The sequence below is a fragment of the Hakea prostrata genome, chromosome 4 (genome assembly GCF_041222555.1).
Source record: "Hakea prostrata isolate BN-2017 chromosome 4, UWA_Hpros_2, whole genome shotgun sequence".
Classification (NCBI taxonomy): domain Eukaryota; kingdom Viridiplantae; phylum Streptophyta; class Magnoliopsida; order Proteales; family Proteaceae; genus Hakea; species Hakea prostrata.
In genome coordinates this window covers 15,989,642-16,010,938 of record NC_142603.1, presented here as the reverse complement: position 1 = coordinate 16,010,938, position 21,297 = coordinate 15,989,642, and the positions used below count along the sequence as shown (strand labels likewise).

General features: G+C 39.0%; 2 protein-coding genes across 3 annotated transcripts; one reads left to right on the top strand and one right to left on the bottom strand.

The window, feature by feature from the left end:
• Nucleotides 1-2,614: 2,614 nt before the first annotated feature.
• Nucleotides 2,615-15,425, top strand: LOC149018167 (protein CURVATURE THYLAKOID 1D, chloroplastic-like). Of its 2 annotated transcripts, XM_089152484.1 has the most exons (6): nt 2,615-2,884; nt 4,191-4,420; nt 10,499-10,603; nt 10,720-10,791; nt 11,621-11,653; nt 14,816-15,425. In XM_089152484.1, exons 1-6 carry the CDS (start codon nt 2,755-2,757, stop codon nt 14,885-14,887), a joined length of 642 nt encoding a protein of 213 aa, XP_089008610.1. In that variant the 5' UTR covers nt 2,615-2,754; the 3' UTR covers nt 14,888-15,425. The 2 variants fall into 2 exon arrangements, with proteins under 2 accessions (XP_089008610.1, XP_089008612.1); XM_089152486.1 differs by lacking the exon at nt 11,621-11,653 and having other exon boundaries at nt 2,616-2,884.
• A 10-nt stretch (nt 15,426-15,435) lies between these two features.
• Nucleotides 15,436-21,297, bottom strand: LOC149018166 (uncharacterized). Its single transcript, XM_089152487.1, has 5 exons — nt 21,060-21,297; nt 18,226-18,303; nt 17,954-18,029; nt 16,465-16,538; nt 15,436-16,373 (listed from the first exon to the last, which is right to left on the bottom strand). Exons 1-5 carry the CDS (start codon nt 21,183-21,185, stop codon nt 16,302-16,304), a joined length of 426 nt encoding a protein of 141 aa, XP_089008613.1. The 5' UTR covers nt 21,186-21,297; the 3' UTR covers nt 15,436-16,301.

Below are 21,297 nucleotides of genomic sequence, written 5' to 3'. Positions count from 1 at the left end.
AAAGTAAGGCATGTTTGTCATTAAAAAGACTAAATTACAAAAAACTGCTTGGTCATTAATGGCATGACTTTGATTAGTGTTTGTTGGATACTAGAGTGTGGAGGTCCTATTCACCCAACCTGCCCATGCTCCCAATCCGAGGCAACAACGAGTCAAATGCAAGATGTCATCTTTTTTTTAGATAAAAAAAAATTAAATCAAATCTCAAGACTCAAGAACTCCAAATGAAAATTATCTAAAACTGAAAAACAAAAACTATTATTGACAGCTATTAAAGCACCAAGGTTTGATGGCTTTCAAGCTGTCTTCTTCCACAATTGTCGGGACCTAATCCAATCGGATCTTGTTTTAACTTTGTTCAGAATTTCTTCATTTTTGATACTCTTCCCGTTGGGGTTAATCGTACCCTTCTCTATTTTATTCCTAAGAAAGATATTGCATTTAGGGTGATTGGTTTTGGACCAATTAACGTATGCAATGTGTTCTATAAGATTGTAGTTATCTCACCTTTCCAAGGAACCTTTGTCCCTCAAAGATAAATCAATGATAACAACATAATTGCCCAGGAAATCATCCTCTTCATGAACAAAATTAAAGCCAAACTTGGGTTTGTAGCCTTGAGATTTGATATGGCTAAAGCTTAGGACCAAATGGAATGAGAGATCATCCTTAGGCTTCTAGCATCCCTAAATGGTGTTTTCTGAAAAAATGTCTCATCTCTACACATCCTCTTTCTCTATCAAAATTAATGGAGCTCTTTTTTCTTGGTTCTCCGCCTCTGGAGGCCTTAGGCAAGGCTGCCCCCTCAGCCCATACCTCTTCCCCTTAGTCATGGAAGTCCTCTCTTGGCTTCTCAACTATTTTAGGAATGTTGATGCCTTCCAAGGGATTAAGATTGCTAGGGTGCCCCTGAAATCTCTCACATCTTTTTTGCTAATGATACATTTCTTTTCTATAAAGCTAGTGTAGAGGATATTTGTATTCTTAAAATTGTGCTGGAAATCTTTGCTAACATAATGGGTCAAGTCATCAACCTAGAAAAAAACAAGGTTTTCTTTAGCAAAAATGTCATGCCCACCACCAATCCAAATCCAATTTCGTTTCCCACCTTCTCCTCTTCGTCTTGTTCATTCAAGCCTACGTAGGAAATGCAAAGGAAACCACAGAATCTTGTAAATATGATGTTCTTTGTTTTCTCAATAGCATGTGGGAAAATAAATTGTTAGATTATTTCAATTCTACTTCTTGAAAATCCTTGCTTCAATTCTATACTAAATCCAAATCCCTCTAGATTTAATTTTCTCCTAAGGTTTCAATGCATAAAATAAATCGCTGATGTTGCTTTGCTCCTCTTAGCCATTGTAGGTTGTTGCAGTCTTGCGAGAGAAGGAATTAACAAAGTGAGTGAAGTTAACGATTAAGTTGAAAATATTTTAGGTGATATTCAGTTTTAAATTTGAGTTGAATTCGATCTTCCTTCCTCTTCGATTTTTATTCGAGTTTTATTCAATCATTCTTTCTTTATTTGGTGGGGTTTTTTTAGAATAAAACGGATAATGGTTACTTTTTTTTCTCCACAATTAATTTAGGGTACTATTGTAACTTGACAAAAGGGTAAATAAGTAAAGAGATAAGTATAATGAGTATTTTGGGATTTTGAGAAGATATAAAGATGCCACATCATCAGTAAACTAACGAAACTTAACAATAGGGTCATTAGTAATTGTAGACAAAGTTAAAGGTTAGATTAATAATTTTGAAAAATACAAGGGATACATTGGTAATAAAATCAAAATACAAGGGGTCAATAGTAATTATCCCAAAAAACTATTATTGGCAGTAGGTAGGGGTGTAAATGGATAAGTGAAATTTGCTTTTGAATTCGCATCTACATCTGGGTATCTGAGTTTGTTCTAGGATGCGGATATGATATATCCTTTCCTTACAAATTATCATCCCTCCAATAAAATTATCTGATTAAGTTACTTAGATTTATTCTTCTTATTTTTATAAAAAAATTGTCTTTGATACATGACTATTTTTCTAGATTTTCTATTAAAATAGTTACAAAGTTGCTAAATTCTTAAATTTCAAACCTAATCACCTCATAAATAAAATGGTAAAGATGTAAACAGGTAGTCAAAAACTTGTATTCAATCTGTATTCACGCTCATTTAAAAGAAAATAACTATCGGATTATCATCCAAATCTAACTGAATCTGTCCGAAAATCTATAGGATATTATCCGAATCTATTTGAACATAATAGAATGCAAATATTATATTACCACTATCTGATCTGAATCTGGTGCCTTTAGCCCTCTACTTGACGGTTATTTGTCCGTTTCTCTTATATTTTTCCTTTTTATGAGTTCAGGGGTATATTTATAAACTTTTTTTTTTTTTTTTGGATATGAGGTTCCTTCGGGCCAGCTTCGAGCACCATGATTACATCTTGGGAAGCTTTTATATAATTAATGCCGCCAAATGGAGATTTATAAACATTTTTCTACATGTAGGAACCGTCAGATTATCCTTGATTGTCGATACAGAAGCAATCCAACGGTTTCACTGAGAAAATGACATCCGACGGCAGATTCATAGGGAGTTCAGACAGAAGTGCTCGGTGGAGTCGCGCTCGTAGGGTCGTAGCAGCAAAGACCAGAAAGAGTCGAAAAGAGCTTCAAACCTTCAACCTTGTCAGCAGCTGAGAACTTCTGTTTAGGCAATTTGCAGGAATTGCAAGCGTTTCGAAATGGCCCTCTGTAACTCCCGCGCCATCTCCAACTCCCTCCACCATAGGCGTGCCGCTCCAGGTCCCTCTTCTCTCTTCTCCACCGCTTGTTTGCCGCCCAAGAGAACCACAATGTCTTTCAGAAAACCTGGTTCGTTTCTCAGTCCACATTCTGCTCTATCAATCCTAGTTTTCTTTTTCAGAATACGAATCATGTGGTTTCTCATTTCGCTTTGATTTCAACTGTCTTTTTCCGCTGTATGAGCTTTTTGCATTCTTTTGTTATGCTGCATGTTGCTCTGACTCTGGCTTTAGATGTTTGAATTGCGTTTTTATGAATGTTGAACTGACTTTAATAGATTCTCTTACTGGTTCGGGTTGAGAAAGGGGAAAGTGGGATTGTTTGGTTTCGTTGTTATCATTGAAGGTTATAAAAACCAATGTAAGTGCAACCGTATAAGGTGAATCAGTTTATATCTTGAGCTAAGCTTCAATGAGATGGTCTCCATTTTTCTGAAATAGCTAGGTTTCCTTGAAGCCCATTCGCTTAGTGACGAGTCAATTTTATTTTGAGTTATCTTCCTGGCATTTACCTGAACCAAAACCTTGAAGAATTGTACAAATGGTTTGGGTGGTGTTAGGGAGGGTATAATGGATTTTGATTTTGCTGCAATTATAGTTTTCCCTGGCGTTTGACCCCTTCAATATTTCACATGCTTTCAAAGGAGGAAAAATTGCTTAACATAGGTGTTCTTTATAAATTTTGGTGTAGTAATATTCCCTGGCGCTTTATATAATTTTTTGCAGTTCTGGTTATGGATGTTTTGAAGCTTTGATTGGATGTTTCAGATGTAGCATTTCCCGGACATCCATTGTGAAAAACTTAAAATCCAGTGCATCTTAATTTTGGTCCGGACCAAAATTAACCTTGAAACTGAGATTTAGAACCTTGTTCTGGAGGCAGGCCGTACCAGTGCACAACACTCCTCCTACCGGCTTACCCTGCTTTGCATGTCTGGGGAGAGTGATGTACCTTACCTGCTTTGCTAGGTGGCTGTTTCCTAACTTGGACTTACAATAGACAGACTTCCCATTGCAATGAAACCCACCTATTTTTTTGAGAATTGATACTATAGGAAAAAGCCCTGAATGTTAAATACCTCATGATCCAATGCTTTGTGAATCGGGTGATATGACTGGATAAAAGAAAAACTGATCTTATGTGATTACATTGCAGCTGATAACTTAAAAGAATTAGAGCTGTCCATTGAATGGTAGTGACCTGCATGGGTAGATGGCAGTTGGGTCCTGTTAAAACATGCTAATTTTACATATATCAATATATCTTGCTCAGACATTACAGAAACAAATGTTTTTCCTGGATTAACCAGCCACAGCTTACTTTGTGGACAATACTTTGTAATTCTTACATGTGAGTCTGTTCTTGGTCCCACCAGGATTTCTGCATTTTGCTACCCCTTTACTCAGAGCAATGATCTCTGAAGAAGCTTCAACTAGTTTAGATGTGAATTCAGGAGGAGTTCCTGATCGAGTAATTACAACAGACGAACCTCCACCAAGCGAAGCAACTGGAGCTTATGAAGCAATGTCTTCAGAAGCATCTGAAGAACTGCCTACTGGGGAACAGATGCAGATCTTTGAGGTTTTGGACAAGCTTAATATAAAGGTTTCATTCCATTTCACATTATATTATCATATGATTCTTTTTTTATGCATGTCCTCTTTGCATAAGCTTGTAAACCTGCTTATGCCTTGGGTTCTCATGGACAGCAAGTTAGTTACGTTCATAATTATATATATAATGCATGATTTGTGTCCTTGTAAGTTATTTCTTCATGTAGGCATGTGGATCTGCATCCATTTACATTCTTATGGACATCAAATTAGTTATCTACATTTTATACTGTTATCTTGTTCTCTGCTGCTGCATTCATGAATATATTTCTTTCTTTTTTTTTTAAGCTGAAAATTTTCACCTGGACCCCATGATGTTTATCGAAATGCAGAAATTGTCCCTTTGTTTTGCAAAATTGCAAATGCCCCTCCTGAGTTTTCGAGTTGATGGAAATACCCATGTTGTCAACATGAGAAAATATGTTAGTTTATAATATTTCTAACCAAATAAATTTTATTAGAATTTTATAAAAATAGGGAACCCAGAGAACCTGGAGCTCTTCTCCCTGTTTGTTTGTGCCCTAGTGTCAAGAACTCTCTTGCCATATGTCTAGAAGAACTATCAACTATCTGAATATCCAAAAGCTTAATCCAACAAGGCAACAATTCCTCTTGCCATTCATGACCAAGTGGTAATCATCTATAATTTGCAATGACTCCCCAATGGTGAATACTCCCAAAAACCTGCCAAAAAAAAAAATCTTAATAGCCCATAGTATTATTAGATTCCTACTGTGATCGAAACCAGTGTTCAAGTTGCTTTTCTCAGAACATGGATCTCCTTTGAAATTAGACTTGGGATAAATTCTCAACAGAATGAAGCATTGTCTCTTTCTTTTTACACAAAGCTCCATTTTTCCTTTTCACTTTTCCCCTTTCCCATTGATTGGTTTTAAATGGATTTATCTAACAAGAGTATGTCAACATTAGCTCAAGTAAGGGATCATCCTATCCTTTATATTAACTAGTTCCAGCTTGTCCTGCCATTGTATGGATTGATTAATGTTTCTAACAAAATCAGAAGGAAGAAGTAGAGGTATACTGAAAGTGTAATCTTGAAGAATGAAGACATGGGTGTAATTTGATGGTGATTCAGGTGCTTCTGCTATTGCAGAAAGCCCAGGTCAGGTTGCTAATGAGGAAGAAAATTATTGGAAGCTGCTGAAAAGATTGCATAGATAAAGCTGTTAAAGAGAATCCTAAACCGACTTGGACTTCAGAAGCTTCAGGAATTAGCCTGCTGACAGCAGTGGAATTTATAGGGGACATTCAAGCTTTACAAGGAAATAAATAAACACAGTGATAGCAATGTTAATCTATGCTTAGGAGCACTTGGCCCCAATTAACCCACAAAACAGAAAATATGAGATAGGAACAGAAATTAGTAATTTAGTGTTCAAGCAAACCCAGTCATCCAAAGTGTGATGAAACTTCTATTTTAATGAACAACTGCTTTAAGTTTCGTTTGATTCCAACAGTTGGAAGATGTGCCGCAAATCTCCAAAATAGAAATTTTGTGCTGCAGGGGAAACCGGTCAACTGATTGGTTCCAACATTAGAACGAATGGAGGCCTATGCTGGAAGCTAGAGGTAGCTGTGATGGTTGGATGCTTAGTGTCAGTGATAGACGTGGGCTGAAAATATAAACTTATGACTTAATGGTAGAATGGGATAATGAATGGATGGAGAAGTGGATCGAGTGAGAGGAAGATGGAATGGAATGGAAGGCCAGTAAACCCAACATAGTTTATGAGATGGAAAATAAAAAGGGGAGGGGGTGGGCATAAGATGGTTTCAACTGGTTAAATTTTTAGTCATCACCTCGTTTGAATGGAAGAGCAGCAAGAGGCATTCAACAGTAGCTCGGTAGTGAAGTCTCTTCTACTTCATCTGAACAGCAGAAGCAGCAGTTCGGAAACAATTTTAAGGCATTTTGGACAAAAGAAAGAAGGTTTGAATAGGTGGATTTAGACCTCAGCAGCAAGGTGTTAGGAACCCACAAATCGAATATGACAATTAACAGGATTTCATTACTATTAAGCAAGAACAAACACAATGATGGATAAACCTGGTTTTGATGGTGCTAGTCACCCCCTACACCATATGGTGCCCTCAACCAAAGGCTGCCCAAACCTTGCACAAAATATTTGATACCCCTTCTCACATCTTTCCCCCCTTTTATAACCCTTCAACTAGGATAACCCCATTCCCTCTCCTCCAAGTGGTGTCCTCGTAGTGTCCTAACATTTCTGCCCCACTTGAATATCAACTTGTCCCCAAGGCAAGAGAAGACTGGAAACTTTTGGTCTTTACGTGTTTGCCGCATAGCCATGTTAATTCAGTTTCTACAAGAACTAACCTCCTTCCATGTATGAGAGGAAAAATCCCCCTTGGGAAAGAGAAGTTGAAAAAGAGGGCTTTTGAGCCAATACTACCAATGCCACTTCCATCATGCCCTACTCCTGTGCCAATTACAGTCCCTACAAGCCTAACCCCAGCCCCAGTTGCCTCCCTTGTGCTTCCTATTACCTCTTCTTTCTTGCAGTTTTTTCTTTCTCATCTCTAAGATTCTCTTTTCTTTTCAATGGTTGTCAATTGCTCCTCCTTGGGGAATTCATGATATAAGACCTAGACAGTAAGAGTTCCTCAATGCTTTGTTTCTTTAAGACTTTAACTATGAGCATATTAGGTGATGGTGGCAATAAGCAAATGATTCGCTTCCTTAGTATTAGGTACCCAAAGAACAAAGAAGCAAAGGTAATTTTTGTAAACCCAATATTTTTTTCATCTATATGAAAGAAGCAGAAAATGAATGCCCCAAAAGATGGAGCTGTTTGAAGCCAGTCCCAGGAGATGTACACCTCATTCCTTTGCAAGGTTAAGCGGGGCGAAGGCACTTCCTTAATCCTTTGGGAATGTCGTCGGAACTAGGCCCTAAAGAAATTCCGTCATTGCTCCCTCAGGCATGCAGACCTAGTTGAAGGTTTAAGGTAAGAGGTGAACGGTTGGTGCATTTCCATAAATAGACCTAGGTGTCACCTCTTTTTAATGGCCCAAATGATTTTTGGGCCTACGCCTCTATGGTTCCTAGCCCACCAACCTAATAATTTGTACTTGAACCCGATTACGAAGTTTTTTGCCATTAGTTTGATGCAGTATCTTCATCCTCTCTTCTCTCACGATACCAACCCTAGTAGTTGTCCCCAAGTATCGCCACCATCCCTCTCTGATCCATCAACTACCTCTTCTCCTTGCATCGTGATCAAATGGAAATGGTTAAAATGAGTTATGGAGTCTCTCAGTAACCACCTCCATATCGCATCGTTTTTCAGCCTCCTCTTGTGCTACGGCCGCCCACCTCCTCCTTTTGTTGTCTCCACTCTCCACCATGGTTGTTTTGCCGGAATTCACCCCATCCCACCGTCAGTTTCTCTTTGAACCGATGTAGCTTCTCCCCTTCCCCAAGCGCAGAGTTTTGACCTCTTACCTCACTACTTTCAAATTCACAGTTGCCCAAATCCTCCTCTGTTGCCAACAATTCCTAGTACATAACTTTCCACCCCACCTACTTCTCCAAATTCATTTTTTGGCAATCTCTTGTTTTGGTGCTTCTTGATCAGCCTTCTCCTCATCCTCAAGATTTTGTTGCCTCTCGTAGTATAGGAATTTGTTTAGCCCTCTCATTTCCACTATCATCACCATCTGCCTCTAAAATTTGTAGTTCCTTAGTCTTTGATGGCAGTCCTTGATCCACGACGTCTCCAATGCTCCAAGTCCCTGGTTGTGTGTCATCTTCTTTTCACAAAAGTCATGTTGCATGCAGGGTCTCCTTGAAGTTTTTCCAATCGAAAACTAGCCATTACCTCCGGTAGACCCATTCCCAATGCATCCCCTTCCAAATGTTGGAGAGTCACACCCAAGCAATGGTTATAGTCAACCTGATATGCCCAACAAAAAAAGAGTATTCTCCCTGAGCCATGCATTCAGACTCTCTTTACCGAAAAACATGGATAGTCTGGTCTCCATCTTCCTCCCCTTTGATCAAAACATGTTGTGCGTGATACTTATTGATAGGAACCCGTCAATCAAATATGAAAATTAACAAGATTTAATTTCTAATAAGCAAGAACAAATAGAATGATAGGTAAACCTAGTTTTGATGGTGTCATTCACCCCCTACACCTTATGGTGCCCTCAATCAAAGGCTGCCCAGGCCTGACACAAAATATCCGATACCCCCTTTTTACATCTCCCCTTCCCCCTTCTTTTATAACCCTCTAACTATGATAACCCCAGTCTCTCTCCTCCACGTGGCATCCTCGTAGGGTCCTAACACAAGGCTTCTTCACCCTTGACAGGACGGACACTTAAGCCCTAGAATTTTATCCTTCTCAAAAGGGCCTAGCCCTTCCTATCATCACAATGGATGAGATTCTCCATGCTCAAAGGGAAAATCTAGTATGAATTGAATAGATTGTGTCTACCCAGGCCGCCCGGGCGGGGGTGGGGTGGGTGGGGAAGCTCTCTTACAGCCTATTTCAAATATATGCAGTGCTTAATGCTTGCTCTCCAATTTACATGAAAATAGAAACTAATTGTGCTAAGAGTAAAACTAATTCTTGAATCTTGACACTGAAAGCAGAAACAAACTTATAGTAATTAGGACTCAATAAATCAAAATGACCCATCTAAAAGTCTTCATGTGTTCTGGTCTGGGGCCCCATCATGTCTTCTAATGGGGCTGTGACGCTGTGTTCACGTGAACAGTGATCTGGCCTCTTTTCAGCCCTTCTAGGAACTGCTGGGCTGGCTTAAGCAAGTCCAGTTGGTCCATCTGAAGCTGGTTAGTTCCTGCTGAGGTTCTACATCAGATAGTCCTAGATAATCCTCACAATCTAGTTTCTATAGAATGAGCTAACTTGCAAAGTGTAGTGTTTGGTCTGAACCAGAACTGGATTGATTATGCACTACTGCACTGCTGCTCAGTTTTTGGCCCAGTTTTGTTGCTATATTGGTACTTCCACTGTGTTAGGGAGATAAGCACTGTTGATCTAGAGATTACAATCATTTCTTAATTCACAAACTAAAGGGATCTGTGTGGAGAGTCATCCAGTTGTTGGTGGAATCATCCGCATTAAAGAAATCTCTGACTTTCAAAAGGCTTACTTTTTAGAGCTATTAAAAAAATGGTTAAACAAAAGAGGTGTACCCAGTTATCGAGGTTCCTAACACTGTGGGGACTAGGCAGGGTTTAATGCATGTGGCTTGATTCATGGAGAGTTGCTGACTCAAATATGCAACCACTGTTTGCAATGAGCAAAAAAAAAAAAAAAAAAGAGAGAGAAAATCATATCGATTTAACTCTTGGGATATTCCTGGGGCCAAAATTAAAGTTTCAACATGACGATGCTTCTAGAAATATATCTTTGAAAAGTTCTCTCAGTTGACCTGTTAAATCATTGGATATGGCCATTTGGGGAGGGAGTTTAGTGGATACTGATTGTGAACTCTGCTTCAAGGTCTGGTTTTCTAGCCACTGTTCTCCTTTCACTGATGGAAGTTTGATATTTCTCGGCAGGAGGTAGACTCAGTGGCTTTGTTGGCAATGATCAGTATAGGATTGTACTCTAGTAGTCCTTAATTATTCCAGGAGTTCTCTTAGGCCTGCAAACCTTCATTTGATGGACTTCTTGACAGATCTTAATTTGGTAGGATACCATGGTTGATTGTGGGTGCAGTACAACAGAGGGATGAGCTGATCTCCTGATGATAAGGTCTGGTTATTTATTAAGGCATTTTTCTGGTGTCCTATGACCTGATCATATCCAGTTTAACTATAGTGTTTGCTAGCTTTAGAGAACTAAACCTATTTACTGTTATTGAGGCGGTAACTTGAATTTGAATAGCAGGTGGTTTATCAAAATAGAATTCACCATCTGACGTTCTCATTACATTACATGATTTACGTATATAATTATGGTATGATTGACAAATTTATTAGAAACTTACAGCTATGCTATTCAGTTGTAAGTCAATATTCCTATTGACATCTGCTTATGAACTATTGCAGTTGGACTCAGAAGATACATATTCATTTCTCCTTTATGGAAGTGGTGCTTTGGTTACCCTGTGGTTAACATCAGCCTTGGTTGGTGCCATTGATTCCATTCCTGTGGTAAGTTTTCAATGGCTTCATGCTGGAAAGGGCTGGGGGCTGTTGGATGAGTGAATCATTTTGAATGCAGGATTTTCCCCATCTCTACTGAGAAATTTTGTCTTCCTGTGTTACAGTTTCCAAAGCTGTTGGAAATTGTGGGTCTTGTCTACACGATCTGGTTCAGTTCTCGCTATCTGATATTGAAGGTGATGTTGTCATGAATTTTTTGTTGTGTGATGTTCTTGTGTTAGTGCTACTGCAGGGGTATTTTGTGTATATAATTCTGGGTTTAAGTGTCTTTTGTATGACATCTATTAGTCTGAATTGTACCTAGTAATTTGCTGAAGGTTGCATTATATAATACATTATAGTGTTTTTTTTTTTTTTTCTGTTAAGTTCCAGACTAGGCAGCCCCTAGAACCCCTCAAATGGAGGGGGAGAGGACTCGAAACAAAGAGCACCCACTTACTCTCTGTAAAACACATGCTTCTGCTTCCTTCTGAATCATATCTATAAGCTCCATAGAAAAATCCTTTGGTGTCCATGCTACCTCCCGTTTCCTACTTCAGCAGCTGCCATGTAATCTGCTGGTTGGTTCAATTTTCTCCATGCATGCCCATGTTCTCTTTCATGTAACTTGTTGGTCTTATGATTGATATCCCTCTTCAGCTGGGAGTCAGAAACTGATGGACACTCCCATAGATCACTTTCAACAGAAAATTGCAGCCCTTTAAGAATTGCCATTAATTCCATAGATAGGACAGATAAGTCATTAAAGCTGACGCTTGACAAGGCGCTCTCTTCCACCCATTGAAAATCATATCCCTCCATGATATCTTCCATCTCTTGTTCTGCTAAATCGTATTAGGGGCTTTAGAAATGTCAAATCATCCTGAGGGAGAGAAAGTGGAAATGGTTTGACACTGAGGAAAATGTTCTGCTTGTGGAATTTTCGGAAGATTTGCCTTTCTTTGCTTTTCTTCTTTTACATCTCTGTAAGAAGTGGACTGGATGATCTTTTTTCTCTTATTGTAGTTTCTGCATGAATGGAGTAAACCTTCACCAGAAGTAATTTTTCCTTGCCACTCTGTTCAAATTAGTTCTTTTCTGCTATCTGAAGAAGCTAATTGAAGTGGTAAAGGAATAGAATTATCTACATTTTACTTGGGAATTAGACCAATAGTTGTTTCAGGTGTGCCTTCTCAAGTCAGAAGTCCAGCACGGCTCCACTACCTATAAATACCGATTTGAAGAGAGCATGATAAATAGAGATAAATCCACTTGTTTAAGCTCTATTGTCTCTAAGCAAGGGTGTTGTGAAACTGAAACCTTTGCTACAAATAGTTCTTTAGTGATGTAGCCTCAGTTGAATGAGGGCTAGTTCTTTCAAGATCTTACCAAAATCAACCTTAGGTTGGTCATATTAGGTTCAGAATTAGGGCTTGATGTTTCTAGGGTTTGGTTGGTCAGAATGGGTTGAAACTTGGGGGTAAGTAAATGATGATGGTATGGGGATATGATCCTCAAGGTTAGGTTGGGTTTGGATGGCTAAGTTGGAAGATATGGGGTATGTTGCTTTAGGGTTTCAGAAAATCTAAATTTTTTAAAAAAATAATGATAAAAAAAGGCAAGATCGAAGGAGGATGGCTGGCTGCCACTTGCATGAGTTTAGGAGCTTTGTCTTGAACTGTGGAGGGCATGGAATGACTTGAGTGAAGGCTAAATCAACAGCCATAGCGGAATCCCTGCTTGGCTTTGCAAGGGACCCTAATCTCATGCACTTAGAGGTTCCTTGACAATGCTGAAAACACTATTCTCAATGGAACAGCAAAGCAAATGCAAACTGAGCTTAAAAGCTGAACTTTATTAATCTGATGCTATTAACTATAACGTGTGTAGGGGCTTATTTATAGCCTTACAATTGCATTCCAAGTTGCACCCAAATAGAAAACTGAATTGAAATTTAACTCTAATAATAAGTACTAGCCTAATAAGGAATATTTAATTATTGTGTACTCGGCAAGGTACGAAATTTTGCCAAAACGTGGTGAAACCACCAAAACCCCAAAAATGCTGAAATTTCACTGAAATTTGGGAATGTTTCAGTGGAATTTCACCCCCAGCGGGTTTGGGTCATTTTGGGCTGGTTTTTGTGTCTTGCCTAATTTGAGGCCAATAAACATACTAGGAGTGTTATTTTTGCATAAAACCTAACCTAAAGTGATGTTCTTGATTGACATGTGCGGCTGTATGCGGGTGTAACTGGAAGTCTGGAACATGAATTTTAACCAATTTAAATATGAATATTGTGCAAGACAGCACTGAGATTTTCATTAAAATGCAACAACACATACAACAAGTAGAATTCAATATACAAATATGTGTCAAGTTGAATCCATCCCCTGGGTCATGGAGGAATACTCTAAATACTAAACATAAGCAATGCCATGACATGGTTCGGATAAAGTTATCCATATAGTTGGTCACAAGCATAAGTAGTTGTTCTAGTCTTAATGGATATCCAAAGATGGGGTCATAAATGATACACCTGATCCATCTCCATACTTGTGCAGGCATGCTACTACAATAAGCAAATGAACCACCATATCCATATCCATGGCCATAAACCCTAGATGGTACAACCCCATATAATTTTCAAATTTTCACTGGAATTTTCGAAATTTCACCGAAATTTGAGACTTTTCTTTTTCGGCCTATGTTTTGTGGTGCTAGGCAGCGACTAGCAAAATTTCAGCAATATTTCCTACCACAGTCTCAGTCCCTGATAAGGACTGATTAAATAATGTGTACCGGAATCCTGAAAAGGTCTATTTAATATGTATCACTCTAAATGGTTCTGACTTGTTTATGAAATGACATTTGGATGAGGTGCATATGAAGCAAGTTTAGGTGTGTCGCTCAGGAGAATGCTTGAAGAGTTTGTAAAATTACACAAGGTGAATTGTGTCCTAAATAATTACACAGTTCTGACATCATTTGATGGAGACTCTTAGAGTTTTGTTCGGATAATTTTGGGTTTGTCTGTCACTGGGATTTTAAGGTGATTGTATTGGTTCTTTATGTCAGTGATATTATCGTACCTGGGGATGATTCATCTGGGATTACAGAGGTGAAAGGTTATCTACAATAACATTTTCAGGTGAAAGAATTGAGTAGCATTACGTATTTTCTTGGTTTGAAGTGCTTTTGAGTTTTTAAAAACAAAAGAAGTCCCCTCAAAGAGAAATATGGTCAAGGTCTTCGTCTGAAATGGCATGCTTCTTTCCAATCCAGCAGATACACCTATGGAGGGCCAAGACACAAACAATTGTGGCCAGTTGTAATAATGCATAATTGCAGAGGTCTGAGTATAGAGCCATGGCTCACACAAAAGCTTAGTGTACAGGGTTGAAATCATTGCTTTAGAGTCAGAATTGTTGGTTGCAATGCCCTATCAAGAGGCCCTGTGATAATCCTGCTGTCATATATACTTCCAGCAGCCTGATGACAAAAAGGCCAAGCACATCGAAATTTATTTTACTTTGTGAGTTACTGTAAATTGGAAGTTGGTTACTACTTGGGTTCCAGTTGTTGACTGTTGGAATTTTATTTTATTTAAATTTATTTTTCTTGGAGGGGGGGGGAATGAGGAGAGAGAACTGTAGGAGATTCGAACTCTTGACCTCATACTATGAGGCATTGGTCTTTGTTAACTGAGCCAACTTGTCAGGATTTTGCTGGGTGATATGTTTGCCATGCTTTTGTCTAGTCTCACCCTTTGCTAATGCCATTTCTGTCTGCATAGGTTTTGTTTATGCTCCAGCTCGAGGGTGTGTTAAAGAGTGTTGCTGTTGTGTTAGTGCTACCACAAAGGGTCTCTTGGGAATATAGTTATGGATCCTAAGAGTTTTTTAATGTAAAATTTAGGGCTATACTTGTAATTTTTTGCATTCACTAATTATATAACACATTATAGTGGTCACGGTTTGGTAGTATGGATAAAATTAGGCCCCCTCCCCCCAACAAGACACACAAAAAAAAAAAAAAGAAAGGGAAAGGTTTTGCACTTAAATGCACTCTACTAATATAGTACATCATAGCGGTCAGATTCTTTTTTCTATATTATGTTGCAAATTCTGATTTCTTTTACTTGATATAGTTTCCCATTTGATTTTGTTGAGCTCTAAAATGGCATACTGAATGGGCTTTGTTGTCCTTTTGCTTCTGCAGAAAAATAGGGAAGAGATGTTTGCTAAAATTGAAGAGTTTAAGGAAGAGGTTTTTGGGTCGACTGACGATTGATCGATTTGAATTGGTGTTCGTCACCTTTTCATAAGGTTCTGTTTGTAGCATGGAAGGGAAATATATAGAAGAATCCTTACTTAGTTGACATGTTGGTAACTCGCAAGTTTTCTATTTCATTGCATTTTTGATAATATCGTTCGATTGCCTGTATGGGTTGAGCTTGCGGATCTCGAAACACACTCCTAAGTAAGAAGTTAAAAATAGGAAAAGAAATATTTTCTTTGTATGATTCACTCTAAATCCAATTTCACGTTTTACCTTTGAAGTGTGAGAGTTGTCACCTGGACTTGGGTGTTTTTATGAGTGAAATTCAAGGACTGTTGTACGAGTATATCAAGTTGTTCAATTGGTAATGGGTAACACCTCTTAGTAAATGAATCATGGTTTGACTCTTTATAATCCCCATCCCTGAGTATGAAGTTTTCAGTTTCAAAAGAAATGAAAATAAGAAAGGAAAGGTGTCACACGGATTCTTGCAGGATATATACCGATGGCTCTTTTGCTCTACCTCTTAGAAATGCCGTAGGGTAGTCTTACTTTGTGTCCAGTTCTGCCAGCTGACTGAAGCTGAAGCCATCAAAGAGGGACTTCTGTTGGCTAGGACTGCTTTTGTTGATAGATTTATCGTGTTTTCTGTCTCCCTTTAGTGTTGGCTCTCAATGAGTCGTCTCCAAGACCCCATCGATAGATTGGGTAACTTCAGGTTTCACTAGTGAGATACTAAATGTGCCATCAGATTTCTCTCGTCAGTTCCAGTTTGTAAAAAGGTCTTAAAAACTTGGCTGCAGATTACTTGCTAGGGGCGCTTGGCAATTCAATCAGACTCGTCTCTGGTGGCATGCTCCGCCCCTTATCCTTGCAACTCTTTTTCAGCCTCTGGGAGAGTTTCCTTGGAGTGTCTTATTTAATCATTCAGTTATGACGATCAAATTTTATGTAAAATAAAAAATCATTATTACAGTATGAAATTTAAGCACCTTATGCAATTAATTACGAGATAATTTAAAATAATTTTTTCTTACCTAATGCAATTACATGGGACAACAATCAAAAAAATTCCCTGAAAATCTCGTTTGGAAGCTGATACTGTTGATTACACTACTGTAATTAACCATTTATGCATGGCTAGAATAGTTAATGAAGCTCTCAAGATGAACTGGAAGACAAACTCAAAACCATATTACCTGTCCACTACTGTGCAACTAACTACATAAATTGACGGTAGACATTAGGTGTTGGCCTTTATATACACCAGAAGAGAAGTTAAATAGCCCATACATCTCAGTCCCTACCGTAAACCCATAACCTTTTTCACCCTATCAGAATATAGATACCTTATCCAACAACAGTCTAAGATTCAAGAGGACGGGATCTCTATGCATGCTATCTATTGATCAACAAAAAACTTGCTTCACCATATTGAATGCCGGATCCCAAGCCCATTGCAGGTTAAGATTAGGCCCTTGTATTCGTTAAGAAACTCCTGCACATCAAAAAAATGCTTGATCTAGAGGACAATGAAACAAAGCACAAGCATTTATAGATCCAGTGAAGAAATACGAAATTTTGCTTACAATGATGTTGTAATCATCAGCAAATGCCATTCCTTTCCTGTCATATTCTCTCCTTTTGATGGGATCACTCAGAACTGTTCAAAAGGAAGGAAACAGCAACATTAGTTCAGATATGCTTGCCGGAGAACTGGGAGGGTGGACAAAACCAAATGGACAAACAATTAAGCATGTATCTACTGTTCTATTTCTGATATCAAATCATCCAGAAATCAAATGGCTGAAACTCTAGACAAATTGTGATCCTGAGGGGCCAAACTCCCCTCGTGGACCCATCAGGCCCACTCGCTTGCTCCACCCCAGTCATCTTCTGGGCTGGGGCCAGTCTAACCTTCCCCCCCCCCAACTTCTTCGGCTGGGTCCATCCCAATCATTAACTACCAGCCCCTTCCCCTTATCCCTGGTGGGCCAGGCCCAGCTTCTAATGCCTCTCTCCCCTGGCTTTGAAACCCCTCGCCCTTGGCCCCCCCACCCTTTTCCTAATTTGGAATTTTCTAGTTTCCTCAATCTTTGGCCTTCTCTTGTGATAGACCCTCTGTTACCCCGTCCCCCTTGTTGAGCTCCACAAATGGTGTGACCATACGGCTATTTTTTCCCCCTTTGGAGGTTGCGGGAGATGGACTCAGTCTCCCCAGTCACCATTGAGGGTAATACTGATCTCGGCCAAGATTTGGAGGGTGCTATCAATTCCAAAAACCCCTAGTTCCTCGTATATCTTGGATCTTGATGGTTGCAAAAAAAGCAACTGCTCTACCAAAGGGTGCCACCACATAAATGGAGACTTCATAACAGATTTTAAGTCCCCTAGAAGGAATAAGAAGAAGAACAGAACAAAAAACTAGATTAGGCCCAATATGTTTGTTTTGGTCTATTGGCATTCATGACAAATTCCTTTTTACCCTTTTGGTTTGCTTTTAAGTGTTTAGCCTTTCTGGCTTTGGTAAGGCTCCAGCCTTAATTACTCTTGTATTCTCCCCCCACCCCCACTCTCTCTCCTTTGGCTAATGAATTCTTTATTCATCCATAAAAGAAAAAGAAAGAATAAGAACACTCAAACAACAATAAATAGGTTGAACCAACCACAATTTTTATATCTTTAGAATGACCTTGAGTACCGGCTAGCTTTGGTACGTGGCTCCTAATAATCAGTAAAAGATATATTGGTTTAGTTTCAATAAATTGCATTCTTTATTTAAATGAATGATAATCATGAATAGTTTATGATATGAACATATATAAAACAAAAATTCATGCAAAGAAACATCATTCAATAACATCTAATATTCTCTATCATCTTTTCAAGATTGCAATTTATTATGTAAACCATGTTTGGAATAACAATTTCTGAGAGAACTTCCTGACATCTTCAAGTTCCTATCTGGGATTCTCATTTTCTACCCTTTTTTTTTCTGGGGGGGGGGGGGGGTTACGGGGTTTGTTTTGGGGTTGGGGGGAGGGGTAGAACCGTAGAAGGGAGGAAGCACATACTGACCCTTGTATGCTTCATTTATCTCTTGAAATCTTGATGTTGCACTGTTTTCATCTTTCCGTTTGTCTGGATGCCATTGCTTAACAAAGCAAACCAAATTGTTAGAACATGTAGTTCAAATTCAAAGTAAACTTTGTAAGAAACAATGACATTCTATGAGCTTCATCAAAAGGATAAGTATATTATCCATACTTGGACAAATGGATACAATAATATGGAAGAGATTAACCATGATTTTTATGGAAGCTAAATAATGTTGAAACTAATGTACGCACCAATGCAAGACGAATATAATTTGACCTTATAGTGTCCTCTGATGCATTACAGTCCACCTCCAATATTTTATAGTAATCCTATAAAAAGAATTTCAAAAAAAGATAAGAACATGAAGGTTAAGATTAAATAGTTAATCCAAGATACTTTACAGACTACGATGTCAAATAATGATATACAGCCTTATTTAAAAAAGAATAATTGCTTCCTTAGATAGAAATGACTGCTGAAAGAATTTAAAACCCCTTGACAAGAAGAAGAAGAAGTTTTATCCTAGCTAAAAGGAGTCAGCTACATGGATCCTTCAGTCAGCTCTATTTGAGGCCATACTAGATAGAAGCCTAAGCCATGCATATCCTTTCTCACTTCTCCTAAGGTTATTTTAGGCCTCTGCTTCTAACCACACCTTTTGGATCCCTTCCCATACCAAAACCTTCACAACCACCTCTGCTTGGAACCTCCTCAAGTCCCCATCCCCCTTGTCCCTTGGGCCCCTCTGGTTTGATTCAAAGGCCAAATCCCCCGCCGCTCCCTCACCCTTTGGAGAGCTTTTAACTTAGCCCTCCCAACACAAGCTCATCAGTTGCCACATCCCCGCCAACCCCAACTGCATTCTTTGTTGGAATGGAAATGAGAACCTTGAAGGGACAAAGAACAACCTTGACCACCTTTTATTCTCTGTCCCTTCTCCGAATCCATTTGGAGTTTAGCCCTTGCTTCTATTTGGCCCAGATTAAGACATTCTTTTGGTTTTGCTCGAGATTGGAATTGGATCCTACGAACTTCTTTGGCTCCACGATTTGCGACCAAGTTGGTAAGCTCGTCTTAGCCGCCACTGTTCACCATTTATGGTGGGAGCACAACATGAGGAAATGGACTTCCAAATCCAGATCTCAAGTCTTGATTTGGAATGGCATCTATTTTGATGTATCTTCTAAATTTATTACTCTCTCCCACTCCCCAGTTTAAAACTCTCCAAGAAATAGGTTGATTGTTAGTTTCTAGAGTCTAAACTCCTCTTTCCAGTCGCCTTGTAGATTGGCTGCCCCCCCCCCCCCCTCTGATTGTCTTTGTATTTCTTGTTGTCCCATGTTTTAATATAATTTTTATTCATCCAAAAAAAAAGAGAGGTTATTTTAGGCCCCCCTAGCTCTTTGAGTTCTTCTAATCGGAATTAAATCATTTCTTTGTACAAGAGAATTAAAGGCCTCCATGAAACATTGCCATGCCACCTCAATCAATTTTCTTGTAGCTTATCATTTATCAGAGCTACTCTGAAACTAGCTCTAGTATGATCATTATTTACCTTATCCTTCCTAGTTTTGCCACTCATCCATCTTAGTATCCTCATTTCTACTACACTGAGTTTGTCTATATGATACTATGATGCATCTTAACAACCCAACACTCTATACCATACATCGTGATGGTCGTAAACCCAAGGTAAATGACTTGTGTCTTATCACATGATCACATCGTAGTTCAAATATTAAGCTTGGAGTTGGTTTGAGTTCAAACAATTTTTCCTTCAGTCCTTACATTTCAAATTTTTGCACCTTCCAGGCCCACAAAAGCTTCTACTTGATATTTGTCATAGCCATGATAGTACTCTAATATCTTCCATAACATAAATCAAATCTGCCAAACTGGATTTATCCTCATCTACTACCATGATGGAATGGCATGGTTGTTCCATGGGTGGTGGTGTAAGATGGTACCTCAACGACCATCCGTTCCCGCAAAGGGCATTTTATTTCTATTATCTACTTACTTACTTAAGGGATGCAAAGGACTTCCCCTGTTCCCAACCATTATCCTTTTAGGTTCTGACTCAACATAGATTCCACAGGCAGTACACAAGCGTTTCCTCCCAATGTCCTTCATTGGCTCATTTATTTGCAAATAATTAACAAGGCCCGGTCCATAAGAAGAAGATAACAACTGTACTGGCAAGAAGATTTGCCTTTCTTGCTAAGATCATTTAGCCTCTGCAGTAATCTCTCAATTGATATGGTCCGACGTATGCTGCCACAAAGGTTGAGCCCCTAAAAGATTGTCCTGCCAGATGGAGATATGTGCAACCAATAACTTGCCTCACTTCTACCTTGTTGGAATCTACCACAACAATTCCTGTTCAACAATGCAGGAAAATGGCATAGAAAGTTTTATGTGCCATGAGGACTAAGGAAAGCACCAGCAAAGAATGAATGATGTCATAGGGCAAACCCAACAGGCACTTGGGTCAAATAGCAAGAAAAGACATGGTAATCCAAAGTAGCCGGTAGTCCGGGACAAACCTTTTTTGGGGATTAGGGCCTCAAACCAACTGCGAAGCAATAGTTCCTGAGTTTCTCACATCAATAAAAACTAAGGAAACATCGTCAATCCAGATACGTCTGCTGCACAATGCTACTTAAGAGGACCTCGGTAACCACAAGAATTAACGAACATCCAATTCTTCTCGTAGCATTCTAAATCATCGTCAATACAATGCCCCCAACACAAACAAAGCAATTCACGATTACGTCAAATAGCTTGCCTTGGTACCCATGGTACATCTCAATTATTACAGAAAACGAAATTGGACAAGTTCCCGAGTAAAGACTGCTTACAAACCATTTTTGCTAACCCTAGGTTCCAATAGATAAGAGATAGGAGTGAAAACCCTCGATTTTCAAACAGAATAACAATAAAATGCAGCTCATTCTGAAGCTTCCCTCACCAAAACAAAACGCTAAATTCAAGAAATATATACTACCCTAGTTTCCACCCGTCATGGGAAATGTATAATGGCGATTACAAGAGAAGAAAACGACGAATGAGAAGGAGCAATTACCTTCACTTTGGATAAGAGCGAAAAGATATCGAAATCAAAATAGGAGCCTTGTTCTGCTGCTGCTGCTGCTTCTTCTTCTTCTTCTTCGTCCACCGCTTCATTGCACCAGGTCTCTTCCCACAGCATTTTCTTCACCCGAACACCAGAAGATGAGAGAGTAATAAGAGTGACGTCTTTGTGAATACTCCGTCAGTTCTTGTCGTTGGCGCTTCCGCTGGACGTTGCTTAAAATGTGCAG

What these genes read in the sequence shown, in the direction of transcription:
- LOC149018166 (XM_089152487.1), bottom strand. Translation starts at nt 21,185, where the DNA reads ATGCTGTGGGAAGAGACCTGGTGCAATGAAGCGGTGGACGAAGAAGAA. An exon ending in ATTATATTCGTCTTGCATTG is followed by an intron (nt 18,030 to 18,225) that starts GTGCGTACATTA and finishes TGCTTTGTTAAG; the next exon opens with CAATGGCATCCAGACAAACG. An exon ending in GATAAATGAAGCATACAAGG is followed by an intron (nt 16,539 to 17,953) that starts GTCAGTATGTGC and finishes CCTTTTGAACAG; the next exon opens with TTCTGAGTGATCCCATCAAA.
- LOC149018167 (XM_089152484.1), top strand. Translation starts at nt 2,755, where the DNA reads ATGGCCCTCTGTAACTCCCGCGCCATCTCCAACTCCCTCCACCATAGG. An exon ending in AATGTCTTTCAGAAAACCTG is followed by an intron (nt 2,885 to 4,190) that starts GTTCGTTTCTCA and finishes TGGTCCCACCAG; the next exon opens with GATTTCTGCATTTTGCTACC. An exon ending in CTCGCTATCTGATATTGAAG is followed by an intron (nt 10,792 to 11,620) that starts GTGATGTTGTCA and finishes CTCTTATTGTAG; the next exon opens with TTTCTGCATGAATGGAGTAA.